Genomic DNA, 23,205 nt, shown 5'->3' with positions numbered 1-23,205 from the left:
AAATTTTAGAAAAGCTTGTTTTGAGGGACCTGGGAGGGTAGGTTTACAGTCCTTAAAATTTTTTATCATTATTATCCACACATATATCAGTGCACTGAAATTCTGTGTTGGCAAGAATAAATGCTACATTTAAAAAAGTAACAGTGTACATTACGAATCTACACACACACACACACACAAAAATACCATCAAATTACATAGGGCATATATATAAAAGAGAAAGATATATTTCACGGAAAAAGTAAATTCAACCTATCCAAATAATCATTTCAATAAAAAGAAAGAAATGCATTCCAAGTAAAAGTTATCACTTTTTATATACCAAAAATAAGGATGTTTCCCACTTTTAAGACCAGCCTTTAAGCAGATTTTGTTAGGAATTTTTTTATAACTCTCACTTTACAATTTCTTCAGTGAGTTCTATGAACTGTAAACTACTCACCAATTTCCCAGAATTAAATAACTTCCTAAAAACTCTATGTAATCCCACCACATAAGAATAGCACAGTAACTTTTCTTCACCACACACATAAGAACTATAGTTAATAATTATAACTTATTCTTTATTTGTTATCTTTCTACAGAAATGATCAACAGCCTGACCAGGAAATTGTACACATTGTAAATACAAGTTTAGTAGACTACTGATTAGACTGTTATGGTTCAAGTACTTCTAGAACATGATATCACGTATCAAGTCATCAATTCCAAAACAATATTTATTGACAAAAAAGTACAAAGAAATGTACAAATGCACATTCTATCCCCACATGGTCCATCTATCTAACTCCCTTTTAGTCTAGGACATGGTCTTTTGGAGATATAAGGATGGGTAAAATATTCCTCCTGCTTCCTAATAACCCAATAATAAACCAGCATGTACTTAAGTTACATAGTCCATGTCATAAATTGTATCTCATGAGTTATCAAGAAAAAGTCTTCTCTTGTGATACACCACATGTCTAAAGTGAACAAAATACTTCAGTGTCAACATCCATAAACCATGGCTAGACACAAGTAATATCACATCTCTAATGTTTGCTTGGAAGTAACAGTTCACAGGTGATAAAAATGACATGTACAAGTCATATACTAACACACTTTAAGAGAGCAAAAGCTTCTTGCTAGTTAAACTAGACTGAGGTCACTGGAGAAATCAACTGTTAGTTGTGCTTTTTATACTGGATTTAAAATCAAAGCCCCTAACTTTATTGCTTTTACTTCAGTTTCTCCAAGGATGTTTCTTGTGCAATTTATTTCATCCAACATACTTAGGTTGGTTCCATTATGTCTCTAACAAGCCTAACATAGTCTTCCAATCCTGGTGAGTGCCAGTACTTTTAGTTTCTCTCACATTCTCCTTAAAATACCAATACAGATGGAGAGAGTCAGGAAATCATCATGGTTAATAAATAGTGCCTAGTTGCTCTTCTACTATGACCACTCAGGACAGGACATGTGGTTTTGTTGGTTCATGTCTGTAATCCCCTTGTGTGGAATCTATTAGATTTATGTTTCTGAGTGGTATATTCTAGCCTTTTAGTTTGTGCAGGGAGCCAGGTTAGAATTTAACACTACACTGTACGTCTTACCTAGAACTACTTTCATAAAGAACATGAGTTTAGTGTTAGACTAACATGGGGACGAGGGACCAGTGACACATTTTAGAAGAGCTGGAAAATTCAGATGACCATTCACTAAACATAAAATCATCATTCCACAAAGATTTTATTCACATTAAACTTGCACAGTAGCAAAAAATAAAATAAAAATTAAAAAATCAAAACATAAAACTAAGCCACATTATTAAAGAACAATATACAATAGAGATTTGAACTTCTCAATGGCATTAGAAGGTATATCCATAAATAACATTTACAATTCTAGTGTTAGATCTTCCAAGGTGTCTAAAGCTTCACAGTGCTAGAAATGACTTCTATCAGAACACATGCAAAAATGTGCAACATAATGATCCATATTAATGACGCAAAACAGCAGGCCAGTTATTTATCATTCCAGCATGGCCATGCCTCTCTATGTTCTAAAAACAAACAACCCCCAAATCCAGGTCCCATTCATTCTTCAATTATGCCTTTTGTCACTCTGCTTTATTATATTCAAACAGTCACTGTTAGTGCTCTTCACCACGACTTTCAGGTTGACGTCACTCCCTGCCTGCTGGCTGTCAGGACTGGGGGACGCCCCTCTCCCAGACTCACCTTCTTCCGGATGTCTTCATCGTTTGCTCCAAGAGAGGCATAGAGCTTGAATGCAGCCTGGCGGAGCTCATGGGCATGTTTTAAGTCGTGATCAAGCTACAGGAAGCAGGGAAGGGATAAATTCCAAATTAGTCCTTAAGTTACATTTTAATAAAATAGAACATTTAATACAATAATAAAAATAAAGCAAAATAACTGAGTTTCAGGGAAAGTAGCAACTATTAACATTAGTACTGCCACTAAATGAATTTTCTAGTTACTTTTGGGCTCTGGTCACGACTGAAATTTTGCTGTGTCTATGTCAGTGTGACTTGAAATGCAGTCTACCTCTGTCTAAAAGTGACTACTCTAACTTTTGGCATTGATATATGAAAAAAAGTGCATGTTGGACTCTTAGAGTTCAGTACTTCCAGATGGCAGTGTCAGTGGCAGAGGTGCACAAAGAGAGGGCACATCTAGACTTGCAGTCTCCAGCTGCAAGCTATACAAACTGAATTCTATTATACCAAATCCTGGCATTTAAAAAGCTTTTGGAAATAGGGAGCCCTCTGTGAAAAACCTCAGCCAACAATCACTAGCTACTAAATTATGTCCAGAGTTTTTAAAGAAATTATTAAAATTAATTGTTGGTATAAGATAATTACGGCTATGGCTAAATAAACATAAACGGCACTGTTAGTAATCCTCCCAAAAATCTGTTTCCTAACAAACTACCATAAAATTAAAATAGAGACATTTTCTCAGGATCCTTAACTATGAATTGTAACTACACAAGGTGTATCACTAACATTTTAAACTAAAAGTCATAATGTAATGGGCTAAAGGAGCGCCTCCTAAAGGGATTATCTTGGGAAAGTCAACTCTTACTTAGTTGGCAGGTATTGTTAAGAGCACTATCATACCCTCTTCTGAAACCTCTAACTGAATCAGCTACAGCCCAGACAGTGGGTCAGCTTTGCCACTACACTTTGTAAGTTAGCTGCCACTGGTTAAGGATTCAGGACAACCAAATGTTCCATAAACACAAGGTAAGCAGTATCTACTTGGGGCAGCCATGAAGACACTCATCAGAATAGCTCCAAAAGTGCCAACCCTGACAGCTTGAGGAAGGGCTCTGCAATGAAAACACTCACTTAGCTCTGAGTTCAGGAGCATGGACCCTACAAATCTTAACCACATGCCAGCATAACTTACACCATACAACACAAATTGGACTGAAATCACCCACTTATTATTAACTTATTATTATTGACATGATAATTTCTCCCCATAGGTCTAATATCTATACTTTTGTAGTTAAGACATTTTTGGATAATCCAACACCAAAATTATACAAATCATATTTTCACTCGTGTTTATCATTTGGAGATCATTTAAAAATTATTCTGCTTTTATGATAGAAGAATTGAAATGGAAAAACAATTCAATTCTGAAGAGAAGGAATAATCTTCCACATACGAGTTAAGTACATCACGAGTGCTTACATAAACCTTTTAGGACAGTTTCCTGAGGCATGCTCATTTTTCTCCTTGCCTTGCTTTGGAGAAAAGCTCAGGCTGTTCAGGAGACCAGGGTCAGGACTCACTTGCATACTTCTTATTGGTGAGACATTTTGTCAGTGTGAGCAAATGTCCCAGGGAAATAGATAAGGCACTGCACCCATCACTTTTACTAGGAAAAGAACTCTACCAAGGACAAGTAGACACATAACTACTTATCTTGTTGCCTGTTTTGAGCTAGGATCTTTTATTATATAGCACAATTTAGCATCAAATTCACTGTCCTCCTGCCTCAGCCTCCCAAGAGTCAGAATTACAGACATGTGTCATCACACCTGGCTTCCAACCCAAACTTTACTTCATTTATTTATTATTTATTCGTTGGTTGGTTGGTTTTTTTGAGACAGGTTTTCCCTTTGTGGCTTTGGAGCTGGTCCAGCCTGTAGATCAGGCTGGTCTCGAACTCACAGAGATCCACCGGCCTCTGCCTCCCGAGTGCTGGGACTAAAGGTGTGCATCATCACTGCCTGGCCTGGCCCCAATTTTAAAACAGAAGACAGTGCATTTGACTAATGGTAGCACCCTGTCACCTCAGGCCTTTCTAGACAGTGAAAAGACACAGCCATCATTCATTTCCAACATTCGCCTGCCAGACGAGTAGATTCAGAATCAGTGTGTGAAAGGTGAAGAGAGCAGCCATTCTTGGGACCACGGTCACATTCATACACCGGTCCTGACCACAAGCGAAAGTCATTATGAGTCATTATGATACTATCCTATCTGCCATGACCTCCTTAAATAAAGTTATGTTAATAAATTCTCTTAGCAAAATAGATTTGGCAAACAGGATGAGAGGCAAAAAGTCAAAGAAATACCAAACTCCAAGGAATGTTGTTTTCAGAAAAAATAAACATGGCTTGGTTCTTGCTGGTCCAAACTGAGGTTAAACGGTATTATAGCATTTAACCTCAGGCCGAAAGAACAGTGTGAAACCAAATGGAGACAGGAAAAGGGAGAAGAAAAGATTGTGGTGGACAGTGAACTGAGATCAACCAGGTGAAATTAAGAAAAATATCACCCTTGACGACGATGACGACGACGACGACGAAGACGAAGAAGAAGAAGAAGAAGAAGAAGAAGAAGAAGAAGAAGAAGAAGAAGAAGAAGAAGAAGAAGGAAAGAAAGTAGCAAGAAGAAGAAGAAGAAGAAGAAGAAGAAGAAGAAGAAGAAGAAGGAGGAAAGAAAGTAGCACCAGAGATGATTCTGTGACCCTGAACTGAATTAGATACATATATAATGTGTCAACACTCAATGTAGGGACCCTACTATTTTGGAGATTTAGTTAAGGGAGCCAAGAATGTAATTTTCTTCTTGCTTTGGTGTTTAGCAAAAAAAAAAAAAAAAAAAAAAAAAAAAAAGTCCTGATAATAAACATTAAACAAGCTAGCTTTTAAAACCTCACAAACTATTATCTATGTTAATAAAGATAAAGATCCCTTTACTTAAATGGGCTCTCAAATGGAATACCAATTGATGGAGGTTGGGCGCCATTTGTAGTAATAGGAGCGGCGGGGCTGCGTCCCCAACACCCCGGCTGTCTGGCTAGCTTATGCCCGAAATAACACAAACTGTATTCATTTAATCACTGCTTGGCCCATTTCTATCTAGCCTCTTCTAGGCTAATTCTCACATATTAATTTAGCCCATTTCTAATCATCTGTGTAGTGCCCCTTGGTGCGCTTACCGGGAAGATTCTAGCCTACGTCCATCCTGGGTCGGAGCTTCATCGCATGCGGCTGCCTGGGAGCTGGGAGCATGGCGTCTCCCTGAGGCGTCTGCTCCCGAGAGGAGAGCTGTGGAGTCTGAGCTCACTTCCTCTTCCTCCCAGCGTTCTGTTCTGTTTACTCCTCCCACCTATCTTCTAACCAATGAGGGCCAAGCAGTTTCTTTTTATTTAACCAATGACCTTCCTCCATCAATCAATTGTTTCACAGCTGTGCACAATAAGAACACTTTAAAAACCCAGAAGAACATACCCTTTTAATGTCAGTGATGGCACTCACTGAGCTGGGATACTTGAAATAGTCAGCAAGCATGGCAATGAGGTGATCGGTTATGCTAGCGATTCTCTGTAGCTCAACATCTGGCTCAATCAGATAGGCGAGTGTCTCAGCTCCTTCAACTCTCTCCTCTAGTAATCTTTCCTTACTGCACATTCGAACCAGACAAGGCAAAGTCTGAAAGCAGGGAGATCAATTATTTGTTTTTTGGTAAAGGCAAAAGCTTGATGAAGAACATTTGATAACTAAACCTAATCCAATGGTATTGGTTGGAAGTCATGTTTCTATGATACATTTCCTCAGCTGGTTTTTAGAAGTAAAAAAGTTTAAATGTAAAAACAAGCAAAATCCAGAAGATTGTTTGTTCTAGCATGCTAAACTCTTAATTATGTTAACAGAAACTCTAACTTGCTTTGAAATTTTATTGGAGAACCTTAGAAAAGATATTTGAGAACTCTTGATAGATCAAACCACGTCAACAGTCTATCTATCCTGCCTATGTGCTCACCATAAAAGAGAGCTGGCAGTTTAATTAGCAAAATTTCCTTAGTAATATGGTTGGGATCACATTTATTTACTCACTTGTTTTTAGGAATTAATATCTATCTACAGTTACAAAAGCTAAATATAGCTTAAATTTTTTTTACCCCTCTCAGAGTCCACCAGCTCTAAAATTTAGTGGACCATATCAATAACCACTGTTAAGTTTTCTCAATACCATGCTGGAATGAGTGTGATATACACTCGTTCAATTTTACTTCTGAGGTGCTTCAACCACCTTGACACTGGTCTTATAACATCTCTATATTAGGCTCTCAAACTACCCCGTGTGTCTATCATCTCTAAGGCTGATGCAAAGTAGACACTGAAGTGTAGATACTTAGAGGAAGTCACTTTGACTACCACAGTCAACTGTGCTTCACTGTTTTCTAGATTCCTGTTCACTTCCCCTCCAAACTTGGTAAACCAATGAATTTTATTGAGGTTACTGAAAGGGGCATGAATGCTTCAAAGAGAGCTGCATCATCCTGTTCTAAGTTTTGCCACAGAATCAGAACATTGTTAATTCCTACTGTTTCTTATTAGGCTAGTTCAAGCTTTACAACTCAACTCCAGGCTTCTGAGGGGAAGATTTTCTATTCTTTCCTATTTTATTCTTTTCCTAACATTCCTAATTACTAATATTTATCAATACTATAAATTCATGGGTTATCAATGCTCCCACCTGAAGCATCTGAAAACAATACAATGATAAGGAATGTAAGGGTTAAAGAAATAAATAAGCCAGTCATTTCTAAGAAAGCCCTTAGTAGTCTTATTTACTCAGGGGGTTCTTAAGTCTTTTGCCAAATATTAATGCAACCTAGTCACTAATTTATCCGCTTATGCATTATTTCTTGGTGCTTTGTTTGTTCAGACAGGATTTCACTATGTAATTCAGACTGGCCTCAAGCTTGTAACCCACCTGACTCATTCTTTTTCTTTTCTTTTCTTTCAGACAGGGTTTTCCCTGTGTCGTCCTTGCTGCTCTGAAACTTGCTCTGTAAACCAGGCTGGTCTTGAACTCACAGAGATCTGCCTGTCTCTGCCTCCTAAGTGCTGGATTAAAGGCATGCGCTATCACTGCCTGGCTTAAACTTAAATGTTCTTAGTGATCATTTAGTTTTGGATTCATCTTTTCAACAATGGCAATACATTTGTTTTGTTCTTTAAAGCACGTAAGACGCTGGAATGTGTTTAGTACATAGCTAGGCTCACAACACTTCTGTGAAATAGCTAAGTGAGAATTATTGCCTCCAGTTTCATATGCAGGAATTGAAGAGAGTAAGGAATTTCAAGCTAGTCAGAAGCTCTTGGTGTACTGACATGGAACACAGATGGTAGCTGCTTTCTGTTATTTACTCTCTTATTATGCATTTTTATTTCTGGCTGTGAGGGCGAGGTATGTCTTTATCTGTGTAATTGGCAAACAATACTAAATTTCATTGGAATTTTACATATTTTTACAATTTTATACTCTTATCATAAAAGAAAGGTTGTAACAATAAAAGAATTATTTTATTGTGGTATTCATGTACATCTAAACCCAATTTTAGACTAAAAGGCATCCCACAGAAAAGCATCATGTCTGATGTTGTTTTATGCAGTGCACTCATACCATAGTGCCAAGTGTGCAAAAAGAAACAAGAATAGCAACATTCACATTCAACATTCTTAGAGAAGTAATTGGCTTACTTTTAATACAATACAGCTGTCGTCTGTCCGAATTGCTCCAGCTCTGCACATATAAGTTAAACTGGAATAAAATGACACAAATTATTTTTGAGGTTTAAAATGTTAAAGAAATACTATTTGCCTTTAAGAGTTTATAAAACAAACAAACAAAAACAAACCCATACACTATTACTTAAATGATAAGATTCTGACATTCCTTATCTGAAATTCAGTTAGCTCTAAAATAAACTAACATAATTATATAAACAGTAGGCTAGCTCTAAAACAAAAACAAACAAGACTTCAAAATAAATGCCCCCATGAGTAGGCTGAGTAGCAGCATGTTTGAAGCTGGTGTTGTACATAAAGTGGGTTCTTTTATCTCTATACTTCTCTCGCTTTTCTTCTATACTTCTAATGCTTAAAAATTTCTCTAACAAAAGAGAAAGAGATGTTAAAACACACTGTTAAAAGGTTAGGGGTCTTATGCAGGAATAGTCCAAGTCCACCAACAGTGGAGCACGACAGGGCAGCTCTCCATCAGAAATGAGAATCTGGAGGTCCCAACAGCAGCTCTGTGGGTTGGTCAGTGATTGAAGTCTACAGAGAAATAATTTACTCAATAATTGTATCTAGCCTTGAATGAAAATAAATATAATAAAAGAAAAACTCAAAAACAAATCCAACAAAATGGACCAATGATATGGCTCAGTAGGGAAAGGCACTTGCAGGCAAGCCTGATACCCCGAGTTCCATCCTGGGAACCACAGGGTCACACGAGGAGAGCCAGCTCTCACAAGTTGTCCTCTGACCGCCACATGTACTCAGTGGTACACATATATACATGTACACACACAATAAATAAATAGATGTGGTTTTAAAATTAAAAAAATAGTGAACTCTTCTGAGTTTGAGTCCCTCAGGAAGCTGGGACAGGGACAAAAACACATCAAATCAGCAGAATTATTTTATTTAAATTCTAAAGGGCTGGAATTTTTGTGGTAATGTCATACTGTCAGGTTTATTATGTTTTTCATTTTTAAAAAAAATATTTAAATATTGTTAATTTATTTAACAAAATTATTTTAACATATTGTTAAATTATTAACAAAAGACAAATACGTAGTTTGAATTTAAGATCAAAACCAAGCAAAAAACAGTACAAAAGTCTAAGTTTTCTATTAGAATTAAACACTTAGCACAGAACTCTGCACACTCATGTTCAACATAGTATTCACCAACACTGATGTCTCTTTATTTGTCTTCCTAGCTGAGTATCTACCTGACCTAATTCTGTTCTTTCACACTAAAGACAAGAAGAACATACGAGGATTTAATAATTTTCTGTAAACAATTTCAGAGTTCAGTCTTGTTACTCATACCAGGTATTTAAAAAAACTGTCCAGTTTAGAAACATATAAGACAGTCCAGTGAATTTCAAGTTTCAAAACAATGTGGTGACATGAAGTGAGCAGATTATGCTAGTACACTGATATTCCAGTGTTAGCAGATTTTCCTCCCGTGCTGTTCTGACTTTTACCATTTTGCTGACGTGAGTTGCATCTCAATAGGCTTATCCCTCTGTAACATCTTCACGAATATCTGTGGTAACAATTCCCCATCAACCAAAACTGGAAACAAAACAAAAGACAAAGAGTAAGAAAGTCCTCTAAATCTGAGAAGTTCAGAAATTAAATCACATAGGTGTCACCAAAAGTTCCAGCCTACCGTTTACCAGGGTCATCGATACCTGGGGATTTTCAAAAGCTAAAACTGAGAAGCATTTCAGTGCTTGCATTCGAACCTGTAAAGACAAATGAAGAAACAATATATATATATATATATATATTTAAGTTTTGAAATATGATTTTTAAGAATCTAAACTTCTCTTCTGAATAATTATTTCATTCTACTTAAATAATGAGTAGACCGAACTATAACTCAGAGCACTCAAAGGCTTAAGTTCATTCATTGGTACTGTGGGGGAAAAAAAACGGCACCAAAGAAATAATAATAATACTTGCATACCCAAAGACTATAGCAGAAGTCAAATCATTTTTGAAATAATAGAAAAGGAGAAAGTGAGAAAGTAGCAGGTCAGATTGAGAGAAAAATACCTAATCAACTCTAAAAACATTATAGAAAAAGGAAGTTTTATAAGGCAGAAAGAGGAAGCTTACTAATAATTACCAGGTGCCTTTCAGGTGGGCATGTCTGTTTCTGTACTGAGGACTGAAGCAAAGGCTTCTGGGGGTTTCTTGTTTTGTTTTGTTAGTATTCTTATAAATGTGTGAGATGGAATTGGGGCTTAAAAGAAAAAGCAATGTTAGAGTAAAAGTTCGAGAAGGAGAAGCTAGAGCCTATGTTGACATTGGCGGCTCCTCAGCAGAGTATTCACCAGATGACCAAACACATCCTCACCCTGAGCCTGACCCTTAGGAGGTTGGCAGGCTCTAGCAGGGCAGGAATGGGGTGACCCTGCCCTCCCCTGGGAGTGCTCTGCAGCGTTGGCATGTGCCCTCAAGTGGAGCCTACAGGATGCTAACGACAGCATATTATTCAGACACTTGCTTCCTCACAAACTCCTAAGTTTTAAAATTTGCTATGGTCAATAAACCTAGTTTAGAAAAGATAGGAAACTGAAAACTGGGGAACAAATGGAGCTGGAGGATGGCAGAAACGAGTCCTTGCCTAAAAAAACGGTTGGTCTTTCTTCTGTTCTTTAGAAAAGTCCATGTGGAATACCACAAGGGGCATGTGGCTGACCAGTAACAAGACAACCACCAGCACCTCTACAACTGCTTTGTTTGCTTTTTGGGTTCTTCTGTTTATTTGTTTGAGACAGGGTTTCTCTCTCTGTAGCCCTGGCTATCCTGGAACTTGCTCTGTAGATCAGGACGCCCTTAATTCAGAGATTTACCTGTTTCTGCCTTCCAGGTGTTGGGACTAAAGGTGTGTACTGCTAGGCTGGAAAGATGGCTCACTGGTTAAGAGTACTGGTTGCAGCCGAACTGGGAAGGACCAAGCATGGGACCAAATTGGTCCCTTTGAGTGTGGTTTACAATTGCATGGCTGGGGCAGACTGAGGGGCCACTGGCAGTGGCAACAGGATTTATCCCTACTGCATGTAATAGCTTTTTGGGAACCTATTCTCTTTGGATGGATGCCTTGCTCAGCCTGGATATAGTGAGGAAGGCCTTGGACCTTCCACAGGGCAGTGTGCCTTGCCCTCTCTGAGGATTGGATGGGTATGTGGAGGGAGTGGGGGGAGGGAAGGGAGCAGGAACTTGGATTAGTATGTACAGTGAAAAAGGATAGTTTGTTTTCTTTAAAAAACACACACACACATAAATAAATAAGAGCACTGGCTGCTCATCCTGAGTTCAGCTCCCAACAACAAATACATGGGAGCTCACTGACTATCATCTATAACGAGATCTGGTGCCCTCTTCTGGTGTGTAGGCAGAACACTGTACACATAATAAATAAAAATACTATTTTATTTATAAATAATTTATTTAAAATAGTATTTTTATTTATTCTTTGAAGTTTTCATATATGCATATAATGTATTTGGCCATATCTACTTCCTGCTACATTTTCTTGGTAACTGATTGAAGGAAAACTCACTTTTCTGTACGAATGTGGGCAATTAGTTGGTTGCCTATGCCCCAATGCATGGCCCTACACCCATCTGCACATGGTCGGAACTGACTGGATCAGAGAAGCAATGATGATGATATTATATTATTATATCATCATCATCACAGAGGGCATGAGGGTGGGAGGAAGCCAGGGTGGTGAGTCCCACAGACAGTTGGAGGGAGGTATTAAGTGTTTCTTGATGTCCAAGTTCTGACCGTCTCTATATGACACAAGGCAGAGGAAATGGCTTTAGTACATAGCTCCATGCCCTGTTTTGGCTAGTTCTGAGCTGGTGTCTTATAATTCCTATACTGTAACTTTCACCATGACCAATAACCATATGGTGGATGCCTGAGGTAGAGCCTTACCAGAAAGGAAATGAAGGACAAAAAGGCAGATGCAAAAATTAGTGCTTCTCTGTTCTGGCTTATTTAGTTTTAACAAGACACAGGACAGTATCCCACGATTTCTACAGCCTGATACATAAGCAACCGTGAACGGCTAAAGTTTTGACTTAATCTTTAATAATGGATTATAATGCTGCCATCTCTATATAAAAGACAATAAAGAAAATTATTAAGCCTGAAAACTTTTGACATCTTAACTCAAAACACAAAACAGAATACATTCTTATAGTGATATTTTCATTTGTATTTTAACAAATAAAGCTTGCCTAAAGAACAGAACACAAAGCAGCCACACTAGTCAGCCATACAGGCCAGGCTGTGGTGGCATACACCTTTAATCCCAGTGGCCATACTAGTTAGCTATAGAGGCTGGGCGGTGGTAGTACATGCCTTTAATCCCAGCACTAGAGAGGAATATTAGGGGAATATGAGGGGGAATGAGAGAGGAACTCACTCCTCTTTCAGTCTGAAGATTTCAAAGAGGTAAGAGCTTTCTAGTGGCTTGGCTGTTTTGCTTTTTTGATCTTCGGGCTTAACCCCAATACCTGTCTCTGGTTTTTATTAATTGTGCTACACATTCTAAATGTTGATATATATGTAGGTAATACTGCAGGTTTGAGTTTGTGTAGCTAGAGAAAGATTCCAAATATAAAACCCAAAGTCTCCCCAGCAAGTTAGCTACTGCTCCTGCACACTTGAAGGCATCACCTTGAGCAGCAGGTTTAGCACTGTAAACTGATCAGAGAGACCTGAAATACTATTTCACAAATGAAAATCCACAACTCATGGCATAAAATGTTCTAAAAAAAAAATAAAGAAGGAAGGACAATGTCTTTCCAATAGAAGAACATACTATAGTAACATGTGCCCTGTACCACTCTACCGATGGAACATAGCACCTGGTATGACTGATGGAAGATAACATCCTGTATGGGTGGATGGAAATCTACTGATCACAGTTAGAAGCAATAAAATATGTAGGTGTCTTTCTTTTAATGAAGATGAAGATAAAATCTGACATAACTTTTTTCATCTTACTTTGTAAGAGGGTGAGGTTAGTAGGTGAGCAATGTTCTGAACTGCCCCATGGTTAAACAAAATTGTTTGATGATCTGGTCCCTGCAAGAAAAGAGAATAGAGTAACACATTAACAAAAATCATGCTTCTGATTAAACCACACTTATCTAAGTAAACTATGCTTTTTACAGCATAGATTTCATAGTTGCCCCATGCTTGAACAAACTCAAACCCCAAAGCAAGACAGACAGACCTTAGTACATAAAGTGCTGCCACAACTCCACCATGACATGTCTACATCTCCCTCTTTACTTCTGAAGAATAAAGAAGGGAAAAAGAATCTGGCTCATAGTTCAACCTTCCTAAAGCTGCAACCCTTAAATACAGTTTCTCATGTTGTGGTGACCCCCCAACCAATTTATTTATTGATACTTTACATATATTTACATATAATGTAAATATGTGATATGCAATCACTCCCAAAAGGGGCCGGAGTCGCAATCCACAGGTTGAGAATCACAATTTAGGAGGATGAGCTACAACAGTGGATGTATGCTTATGTAGAAACTTAGGTGACAAAGATAAATTCCAGGAGTACAAGGGCACAGTGCACTTATTATCAGCTATCCACCAGTAAAGGTGTAAAACATCCTTTATAACTGCTTGACAACATCCTCAAGGCATAGGTTTTAAGTACATTTTCCTTTCTCCCCGCTCACTTACACACCTGTAGATAAAATTATGGGCACTACTCACTGAGGACTCACTGTGTGACAGGCACTGCTCTAAATGTTTTCATTCAACTGTCTGGTTTGAAATAACTTATTTATTATAAACATGCTGGTGGAGAATATTATGGGGGAGCCAAGGAAAAAAACAGGTCTCCTATAAATCTCTCTCATTTTAAATCTCATGAAACTGAAAAGCTTCTGTACAGCAAAGGAAACTGAACTATGCGAAAAGGCAGCCATAGATTGGGAGAAAAATCTTGGACAGCTTAGTCAACTGACAGAGGATTAGTGTCTAGATTATACAAAGAACTCTAACACTAAACACTAAGAAAATGCTGTCTAAACACTGGTGGAGACTATCTGAATGGCTACATAGGAAGAGGACTGCCTCAAACGCCTGTACCTCTCTGCTCCTCCTCTACAGCAAGCTTTCTGTGATGTGAGGAGACCTAATTATAGTGTATTATCTTCTATTCTTTAAGATATTTCTTAAATATGAAGGAAGCTGGGTGTGTGGCCTATAACTATATTCCACTATTCTGGAAGTTAAACAGAAGGATCACTACTAAAAACCAGCCTAGGCTATAAAATAAGACTGTCTTAAGACAGAACAGTCTTCAAGTGTGGGACTGTGCACCTTCAGTCCCAGCACATGGAGGCAGAGACAAAAGCTTTAAGTATGAGGCCAGCCTGATCTTCATAGTGTTCTCAGTCAAGGCTATACAGTGAGACCCTATCTCAAAACAAAAAAACAAACAACAAAACCCAGAGCAGAAGAGAACAAACTGTATATAAACCAATGCATGCGTATGCTTTATCCCATTTAAACTCAAATGGTAGAATGCTAAATACACTGCTCTAGCCCTTTCAATTCTCTTCACAATGCATCTTAAACATATTAGAACATACGTATTTTCTCTTTTGTCCTATGCCACTACTATTAGACAAATGTTCTATGATTATTAGATTTACAGTTTCTTGATTTCTCTCTAAGGTCCAAACCATCTCTCAACAGTTGTACTAACAAAAGCTGCACTGACAAATGCCAGGGAACAGATCCAGCACACTGCAATCCTCCGCACAGAATTACTTCCTATTTGCTGAGGTGCCTTACTTTTTTTTTAATCTCAAGAGATAGCAACAAATAGTTGTTACCAAACAAAGTCTCCTTCTTTCTAAGCCTCTGCACAGGGCTGTGGAAAGAACTACAAGGAACGCCAACTGGAGAAGAGAGCTCACCTTGGATTTTTGTCAAGTGTCTCTTTCATCACTGCAAGAATCTAGTGGGTAGGCAGAGAGGCGACAGCCACCAGGCGGTGATTACATAAGCCCTTTCAGACTTAAACACCAAAGAAATCTCAGAAATCTGAGATACTGCTTACCAAGCAGCAACAATTTAGAAATTAGAATTTAACAACTATTATCACCTTTTCTTTTTTGTACCTTCATAACTCAGCAACATTCCAGCATGTAATTATGACTAGTTTATAACACAGTGCTTTATAGTAATCTTTTTCTGTCTTGTTCCTCAAAGCATATGAACTGACTTAATGCTGATACTAATCTATTGGTTAAGTCCTATTCCACTTAATTTTAGCTAAGTGGGCCCCATGAATGAGTCTTAAAATTCTATTATAGATTTTATTTATTTGGACCTATATGCAAAAAAGGAACATGGAAGCAAAACATTTTTGTAATTAAGGCAATATAAAGACCATATGGACAATTGTTTTCAAAGATACATAAGGATACTGTGTATTTGTGAAGCTCATCTTACATTTTGAGTCATTACTGTTGTCATGAGCTCATACTGTTCCTTGAGGTTTAGTTAGATCTCAGAATACTTAAATGTGATCATTTAATAAGAATATTAAACTATCAGGCAAAAAAAAAAGATTAGCAAAAGTGTTTCTTTCTCTGATAGAATTGTTTCTTAGCTGTGGTTGGAGGGTGGCTGGAATGAATCTCCCCTGTAAAGGAGCAGTGATATAATGGCTCCTTCCTCTGGGATAGTGGCTGAGACAGCACTGAGGAATTTCAGGTGCTGAGAAACTTCTGGTGCAAACCGCAAAAACTGCTTACAGGGATGGGTCTAAAACATCATTCTATTGTTATTAATACTTACATCTTGTGTGTTTGAATCCACTGTTAGCAAATAAATTTTAACAAAGTTTCATCTATGAGTTGGCCTACATACTGTCAAAACAAACAAGATGAGAAATCTATAGGATTTTTTGATACTTCCCTCCAAAATCTTATATTTTAGGCTTTGATAATCAGTTAGGGTTTAAAATAATTAGATTAGAATGTAGATGCCATTCCTTAAGCAGGTGAACTAATTTTATTTGGTAAGATAATGTTAAACAGCACAGAGAGCGACCCTCCTGCTGGGAGGTGCTCCTATTTACTCCCTCCTTCCTGAGGCCGGCAGCTCCCCACCTGGCATCTGTGTTACACGTGGTAGGAAGATGGTAATGCTGTCCTCAGCCACTGGCTGGATCCCCAGAACATGTACAGGAAGACACACAAGCTGACAGTGAGAACATTTACTCTAGTTCTTACCTTGCAGCAGTGTGAGAAGATCTGGCAGATATACTCCTGGGTGTAGCGGGACCTGCTCAGCAGTGCCATGAGATGTGGAATCACCGTGGCATCCTGGATGGAAGGGAAGCAGCAGATAGCAAAAAAGAACTTAGGTGTTAAGCATATGTGACCAAGTCTTTCTACAAGAAAGTACATATCAAAGCTTCTTATCTTAATGGTATTAAATAAAGTCTCCTTAAGGACCAGTAAAACAAAAGTGTCATGGCCATCAGAACTATTCAAGCAGGGGTTAAGGATATTTTCATATTCATCCTTGAAAATAAAATACAAGAGAAGGAACTTAATTTCTCTCCTGTAAGTAACCAATGTTCTTGCTATAAAACAGCATCATAGCAAAGAGTAGGAAGAAATCAGTTCTGAAACCAAAAAGTGAAGAGGTGATTTATTAACACAGATAATGTTAAATGGCTTATACAGAAGAAGTGTTGGACAAAATAAATCTGTCATTTGGGGTCTTGTGATGTTATGGTAAGGACCTCTAACAGTTATTACGAGTTAGCTATTTTCAATGTACCCAAGATAGGTCACTTCAAATGATTATTCTACATCTCACATAAAGCCCACTACTGGGCAGGAGAGATGGCTCCATGGGTAAAGTGCCTGCAGCGCAAGTTGCCATGCAAGCAGGAGGATCAGAGTTCAGATTCCCAGTACCCACGTAGGCATGGCATCCACCAGTAATCCCAGTTTAAGGACAGACAGTGTAATCTCCAAAACAGGCCAGCTAGCTCAATGTATGGGCTCTGGGTTCAATTTATGGCCTCATATGTGCAAAAACACCAATACAAATACAAACACACACACACACACACACACACGAACTCCACAGGCAAAAACAGACACATATAAAAATAGTTTAAAAGCCTGCTAGCTTATTTATTGTTGACACATGGTGGCAAAGGAAAAGAGAATCCTGCTTTAAAGCTTTCCAAGACTCCTTTTTTTTGTAATGCAAAGGGAATCACAAAATGAAAGGGTATTTTTACACTGAACCAGATAAAAAAAAAAAAAGGAAAGTTGGCTCAAGCTTTCTAGGAAAAGTGGACCACATTCCTGAGCCATATTCATGGACAAATGTGCACACAAATTTCCAAAGGATGTTCTCCATAACGGATTCTGATTCTGTAAGCGTGGAGGAGGGACGTAAGAGGCTGCAACCTAATTAATTTCTCAAAGAAATTATGCTGCTCTATAGACAAAACCAGAAGGTGAGGAAGAAAGAACACCCAAGATATAAACGGGCTAAGTAGGGAAACAGGCTGTAATTTCCCTAAAAGTAGAATTTTAGCCCTTGACCAGCACTCTTAGTATGATCGATTGTGTTGTTGTGAGTAGATAAGAACAAAATAAAAAAACTTAAAACCTCAAAATAGCCAGAAGAGCCCAGAGGCTGAGAATGAGCAGATGGAAGAGATGCTGAGCAGGAGGCAGATTCCAAAACTCTGCTCACTTCTAACCTGCTTCTCCCTCTTTCCTTTCTTCTACTGCTCTGATTCCCCAATGTCGTCCAACAACCCCCAATCCATTTCCTCACATGTGTTCCTCTCTGCCAACTGAATTTCTGTACTGTAGTTCACAGATGATAAAGAAAGTTACATAACTGCCTCTGTTACCTGTTCAATAAATAGGATTCCAAAGTAGAAACCCCACTCTTCCTCACTGGACTGGCGTCTATTTAATGCCTGAGCAGTTCTGACAGCTGACCTCTCCATGATCCAGCAGCTAAGCACACTGAACAGCTCTGCTGCTGCCCACACCACACCCCACTGCTGCCTGACATTTAACACTTTTGAATTCTCTATTGTCTCTATGATAGAAAATCTCCAAGACATAAAATCAAAATGTTTCCTAATTTAGAAAAACATTCTCCCTTAATTTACATTTAATCAACACAGACATGAGCCTTTAAAAACAGCATGCAATTAACAAATAGGACCTCCTGAAATTGAGAAGCAAAAAGGACACAGTCAACAAGACAAAAATGGCAACCTACAGAATGGGAAAAGATCTTTACCAAACACACATCAGAGGTCTGATCTCCAAAATATATAAAGAATTCAAGAAATTGGTAATCAAAAGAACAAATAATCCAATAAAATAAATGGGGTACAGACCTAAACAGAGAACTCTCAACAAATGAATCTAAAATGGATGAAAGACACTTAAGAAAATGCTCAACATCCTTCGCTATCAGAGAAATGCAAATCAAAACATCTCTGAGATTCCATCTTACAACTGTCAGAATGGCGAAGATCAAAAATACTGATGACAACTTATGCTGGAGAGGATGTGGGGTAAAAGGAACACTCCTTCATTGCAGGTGGGAGTGCAAACTGGTACAGCTGCTTTGGAAATCAGTATGGTAATTTCTCAGAAAATTAGGAAATAGCCTTCCTCAAGACCCAGCAATATTCCTTTTGGATATATACCCAAAGGATGCTCAATCATACCACAAGAACATGTGCTCAACTATGTTCATAGCAGCATTATTTGTAATAGCTAGAAACTGGAAACAACTTTAATGCACCTCGACCTAAGAATGGATAAAGAAAATGTGGTACATTTACACAGTGTAATAAAAAATAAATGACATCTTGAAATTTGTTGGCAAATGGATCTAGAAAACATCATATTGAGTGAAGTAACTTAGACCCAGAAAGACAAATATAATACGTACTCACTCATACGTGGCTTTTAGACATAAAGAAGAAAAAAACCCAGCCTACAATTCACAACCCCAGAGAATCTAGACAACAAAGAACTCTAGAGTCATACATGGATTCAATCTATAAGGGAAGTAGAAAAGGACAAGATCTCCTGAGTAAATTGGGAGCATGGGGATCATGGGAGAGGGTGGAGAGGAGGGGGAGGAAGGAAAAGGAGTGAATAAAAATATATAGCTCAATAAAAACAACTTAAAAACAAGAGTTCTCAAAGTGTGTAAACTGTCATTTGCTTATTTACAAAGTCAAGAACATTTAACATTCCAAATAAGCAGAAAGTCAAATACTTGCTGATAATTCCACATCTAACAGTCATAGTGAATTAGGAGACATTAGGCAAATTCAAAATAAATTGACAAAGAAATCAAACTATGACTCAGAAATACCCCAAACTCACTGTATACAATAGCTCCTCTGGAGTGACAGGGCTGGTGAAGATTGTCCGTAGGCATCGGAGGCAAGCTTCAATGAACTTCAGGTCTGGGGATAGTAGTCCTATTAAAAGAAACTACATGTGAGACACATTTTTGTTTTGTTTTGTTTTTTTGAGATAGGGTTTTTCTGTGCAGCCCTGGCAATGCTGGAACTTGCTCTGTAGACCAGGCTGGCCTTGAACTCTGTCTCTTGAGTGCTGGAATATAAGACGTGCGCCACCACTGCCCAGCATGAGACACATCTTTCACCCAGCATTTAAAGTAGTGTAAATATAATATTGGAGAAACTGGTTCTCTACTTACCTTGTAGTAAGGCAGGGATAATATGGCAGTCTAGTAGAGACTTGACATTGTTCTCTGTGCCCATTGCAAGACTCCCTAACACCACTGCACATTCAGTTTTCAGCTCTGTGCTTGAGGGTTCTTGTTGAAGCAAATACAACAATCTAAAAAAATAAGGGGGACTTGGTAAACAAACTGAAAAACAAAGGTAACTAATGTAACAACGCAGTGTGGGAAATATATCCCACATAATAAAAAATATGGTGGACACAAGCAATCAAAAGGCAGAGTTGTAAAGCACACTCCCAACTGATATTTTTACAGCAACCCATGCACCCAGGGCTCAGGGAACACTGCACAAGAGTAGGCAGAGAGACTGTAACTGTAAGAGCCAGAGGAACAGAGAGGCTCTTGTGAGACTGTGTTTCCTAGGAATGTCAGATCTACATCATAAGGTCTCACCACATGATGCACTAAACATGGATAACACCAATAGACAAGTTAGCATGGACAGGGAAATCTCACAAGGCTTTAACCTAGATAAAGAAATACAGGCAAGTAAGAAATTTTTTCAAGACAGAGTTTCTCTGCAGCTTTGGTTCCTGTCCTAGCACTAGCTCTTGTAGACCAGGCTGACCTTGAACTGACAGAGATCCGCCTGTCTTTGCCTTGAAACTGACTTATTTTATACAAGATAAATATCTCAGTTTACCAAACTATAAGCCTGAAAGTTGTAAGCAAGTGGTCTCTACAGAAACGGCACCATGCTCCATGGTATCTGCCACTTACTAGTGGGTCAGAATATGACCAATGCCAAGTTCTATTGAATCTTAAATGCAAAGTAGAAATGGACCCTGAATTCAGAGCAGTAGTTCTAAGATGACTTCTTACTAATTTTTGTAACGAAAATGTTCAGAGTCCTTGTGAAGTTCTTCATGAATGGAAAGCTTTCTTCTCTTCCCAATTATCCTATTCCAGTTGAGGTCAGCTTGCCAAGGAACTACTCCCCAAATCCTCAACCTCCACCACTTATGACTAGCTTCCTTATTCTATGAACCCTGATGCTCCCTAAACACAGACACACACACACTTGTGTTTATGTGTATGTGCTTCCTTAGAGATGACTCTGTATTTTAAAACATTTATTTTAAAAAATGCATTTAAAAAAAACAAGAAAGAATATAAGTAAGGGGGCATCTTATAATTGAAGAAGTACATTACAAACTTGGTATGAATGGAAGAAAAGTAAGTTAGTAAACATACCTTGGAACAGCTCCTAAAACAATGAGGTTGGCTTTCTGTTTATTGTTTCCAATTACAGCATTTTTCATGTCTCTGAATTCAGAAGAAAAAAAAACAAATATGCTGAGACAGCATAGGAAATTATTAAACCAACTCATTCACTTTATCATGCAACATCTTGGATTATGCAAGTCCAGAAGTGAGTGACAAACCTCAACCCCTCACCCTTGCCACCTACAGCGCTAAAGAGGAGACAGAGTAAGTCGTTAATTGGCTACAGGACTGTACAACAGGAGGCAGCAAGGATACTAAATCCTCGGTCCTGGTAAAGACTTCCACTAAAAACAAGATGGCTTCTTCTAACATGGGCAACAATCCTTTGAATACAAGAGTATGTTAGGCCACCTTTAATACAGCTCTGGGAGTAGAAGACAAACCACCAGCCGATAGAACCTACCTAACTTTGTAGTAAGGAGCACTCTGTTCCACCTCCCTCTCTTCATTCATATCTGTGTGTGTGTGCACATGTGAGTGTGTGTGTAGCATGCGTTTACTTAGGAAACAGGAAGATTCTTAGAATAAAGGAGATGATCATGAGTGGTGGAGGGCAAGGATTTGGGGAATAGTTATTTGAATATGTTATATTGATTGATGTTTCAATGTGGTAATTCTTCTCTCTCTCTCTCTCTCTCTCTCTCTCTCTCCTCTCTCTCTCTCTCTCTCTCTCTCTCTCTCTCTCTCTCTCTCTCTCTCTCTCTCTCTCTCTCTCTGTGTGTGTGTGTGTGTGTGTGTGAGTACAGGTGCCCACAGAGGCCAAAAGAGGGTATCTCATCTCCTGGAGCTGGCATTACAGGTAGTTATGAACTGCCCAACAAGGGTGCTGGGCATCAAACTTAAGTCCTCTGGAAAAGTAGCAAGCATTCTAAATCACTCTAGGCCCTGAACATTTCTTCTGATTTCATTTTATCTGCCTGATTAATTTATTAGTTGTATCCCTTTTGGGTTTGATTTTGTTTTTTGATGGCTTCTTTAAAATTTCCAATGCAATATTTCACTTCCTACATTTTTTCTTCATATGATATCCCATTAAACATCAGAAAAGACTGGTGAATACATTTCCGTCTCCATCCTTTCTGTGTACTGCTGTGGTCATACATTTTGCAGTATGTTGGTTAGAAACAACACACTACATAGTATTGGTATTTTTGCTTAGGTATCCAATTATCTTTTAAGAAGATAAAACATTAATTTTTGTATATTTTTATATTTGCTTTTATTCTAGCCACACAAAGCCAAGTTCTTTACTTCAAAGTAAAATTGTATTCCAAAATAAGAGTACTTCTATAAATTTATATTCTTGGATGGCCCCAAAGAATATGTACAGAAAATATAAATATGGCAAAACAATCTCAAAATTACCAATCAAATGCTTTTAAAGTACTTGCCTTAATTGCTAAGAACTGTCTGGTACAGAGTACAAGAGGGCAGTTTCCTAAAGAGCAATGCTCTGCAGTGGGGAAGGAGCGCTACTACACCCAAGGGCACTCAGACTCTTACAAGGATGTCCAGGGAGACTCCCAGTCATTTCCACAAATGAGTGGAAACCCCTTTTTGTACAGATTTAAAGCAAATGACATTTTCCCTCCAGGAGTGTATATGTCACATACATAAAAGAGAATTCTTTTTTAGTCGAAAGTTAAGCATTTGAGGTAAAAACTTGTGGGCCATCTGACTGTGTACACATGTCTCCTATCTCCCCTTTCACTGTCTTTGAACCACCTAACCTTAAAATGGTGCAGAGACTATTTCCTTATCAACAGAAACAACAGATGGCTGTTCTCTGGAGTATAACTGAGCTCCATCTGTACATACAAGAAACTTGTTTTGTATCTATTAAACCTATTTCAGCATGACCTTCCAGTGGCCAGTGCTGAGGAACTGAAGAAGAATTTGAGATTCACCAGACCCAGGGGACTGTTGGTCATACTTCTCAAGAGCCCTTTACTGGGCTTCTGGGAGGTTTTTACTCCAGAATAGCTCAGGACTCAAAGCTGGGACAGAGAAGCACCGATGATACACTAAGGAGTTCTCATCACTTTGCCCGGGTATGCTCAGAGGGCAGAGAGTC

At 38.3% G+C, this 23,205-nt stretch overlaps 1 protein-coding gene across 3 annotated transcripts in view; it reads right to left on the bottom strand.

Moving 5' to 3' along the window:
* The window catches only part of Armc8 (armadillo repeat containing 8), a 93,092-nt gene that overhangs the window by 40,436 nt on the left and 29,451 nt on the right, over positions 1–23,205 (bottom strand). For all 3 annotated transcript variants that reach the window (XM_075964885.1, XM_075964886.1, XM_075964887.1), the window contains exons 3-12: positions 21,099–21,170; positions 19,857–19,999; positions 19,517–19,614; positions 16,355–16,447; positions 13,083–13,163; positions 9,721–9,796; positions 9,533–9,623; positions 8,014–8,074; positions 5,755–5,955; positions 2,220–2,315 (exon numbers count right to left, since the gene is read on the bottom strand). In XM_075964885.1, coding sequence (XP_075821000.1) covers positions 2,220–2,315; positions 5,755–5,955; positions 8,014–8,074; positions 9,533–9,623; positions 9,721–9,796; positions 13,083–13,163; positions 16,355–16,447; positions 19,517–19,614; positions 19,857–19,999; positions 21,099–21,170 — 1,012 coding nt within the window. The remainder of the gene's footprint in view (positions 1–2,219; positions 2,316–5,754; positions 5,956–8,013; positions 8,075–9,532; positions 9,624–9,720; positions 9,797–13,082; positions 13,164–16,354; positions 16,448–19,516; positions 19,615–19,856; positions 20,000–21,098; positions 21,171–23,205) is intronic.

This window comes from Microtus pennsylvanicus, chromosome 3 (genome assembly GCF_037038515.1).
Source record: "Microtus pennsylvanicus isolate mMicPen1 chromosome 3, mMicPen1.hap1, whole genome shotgun sequence".
NCBI lineage: Eukaryota > Metazoa > Chordata > Mammalia > Rodentia > Cricetidae > Microtus > Microtus pennsylvanicus.
This window is presented reverse-complemented; position numbering and strand designations above follow the sequence as displayed.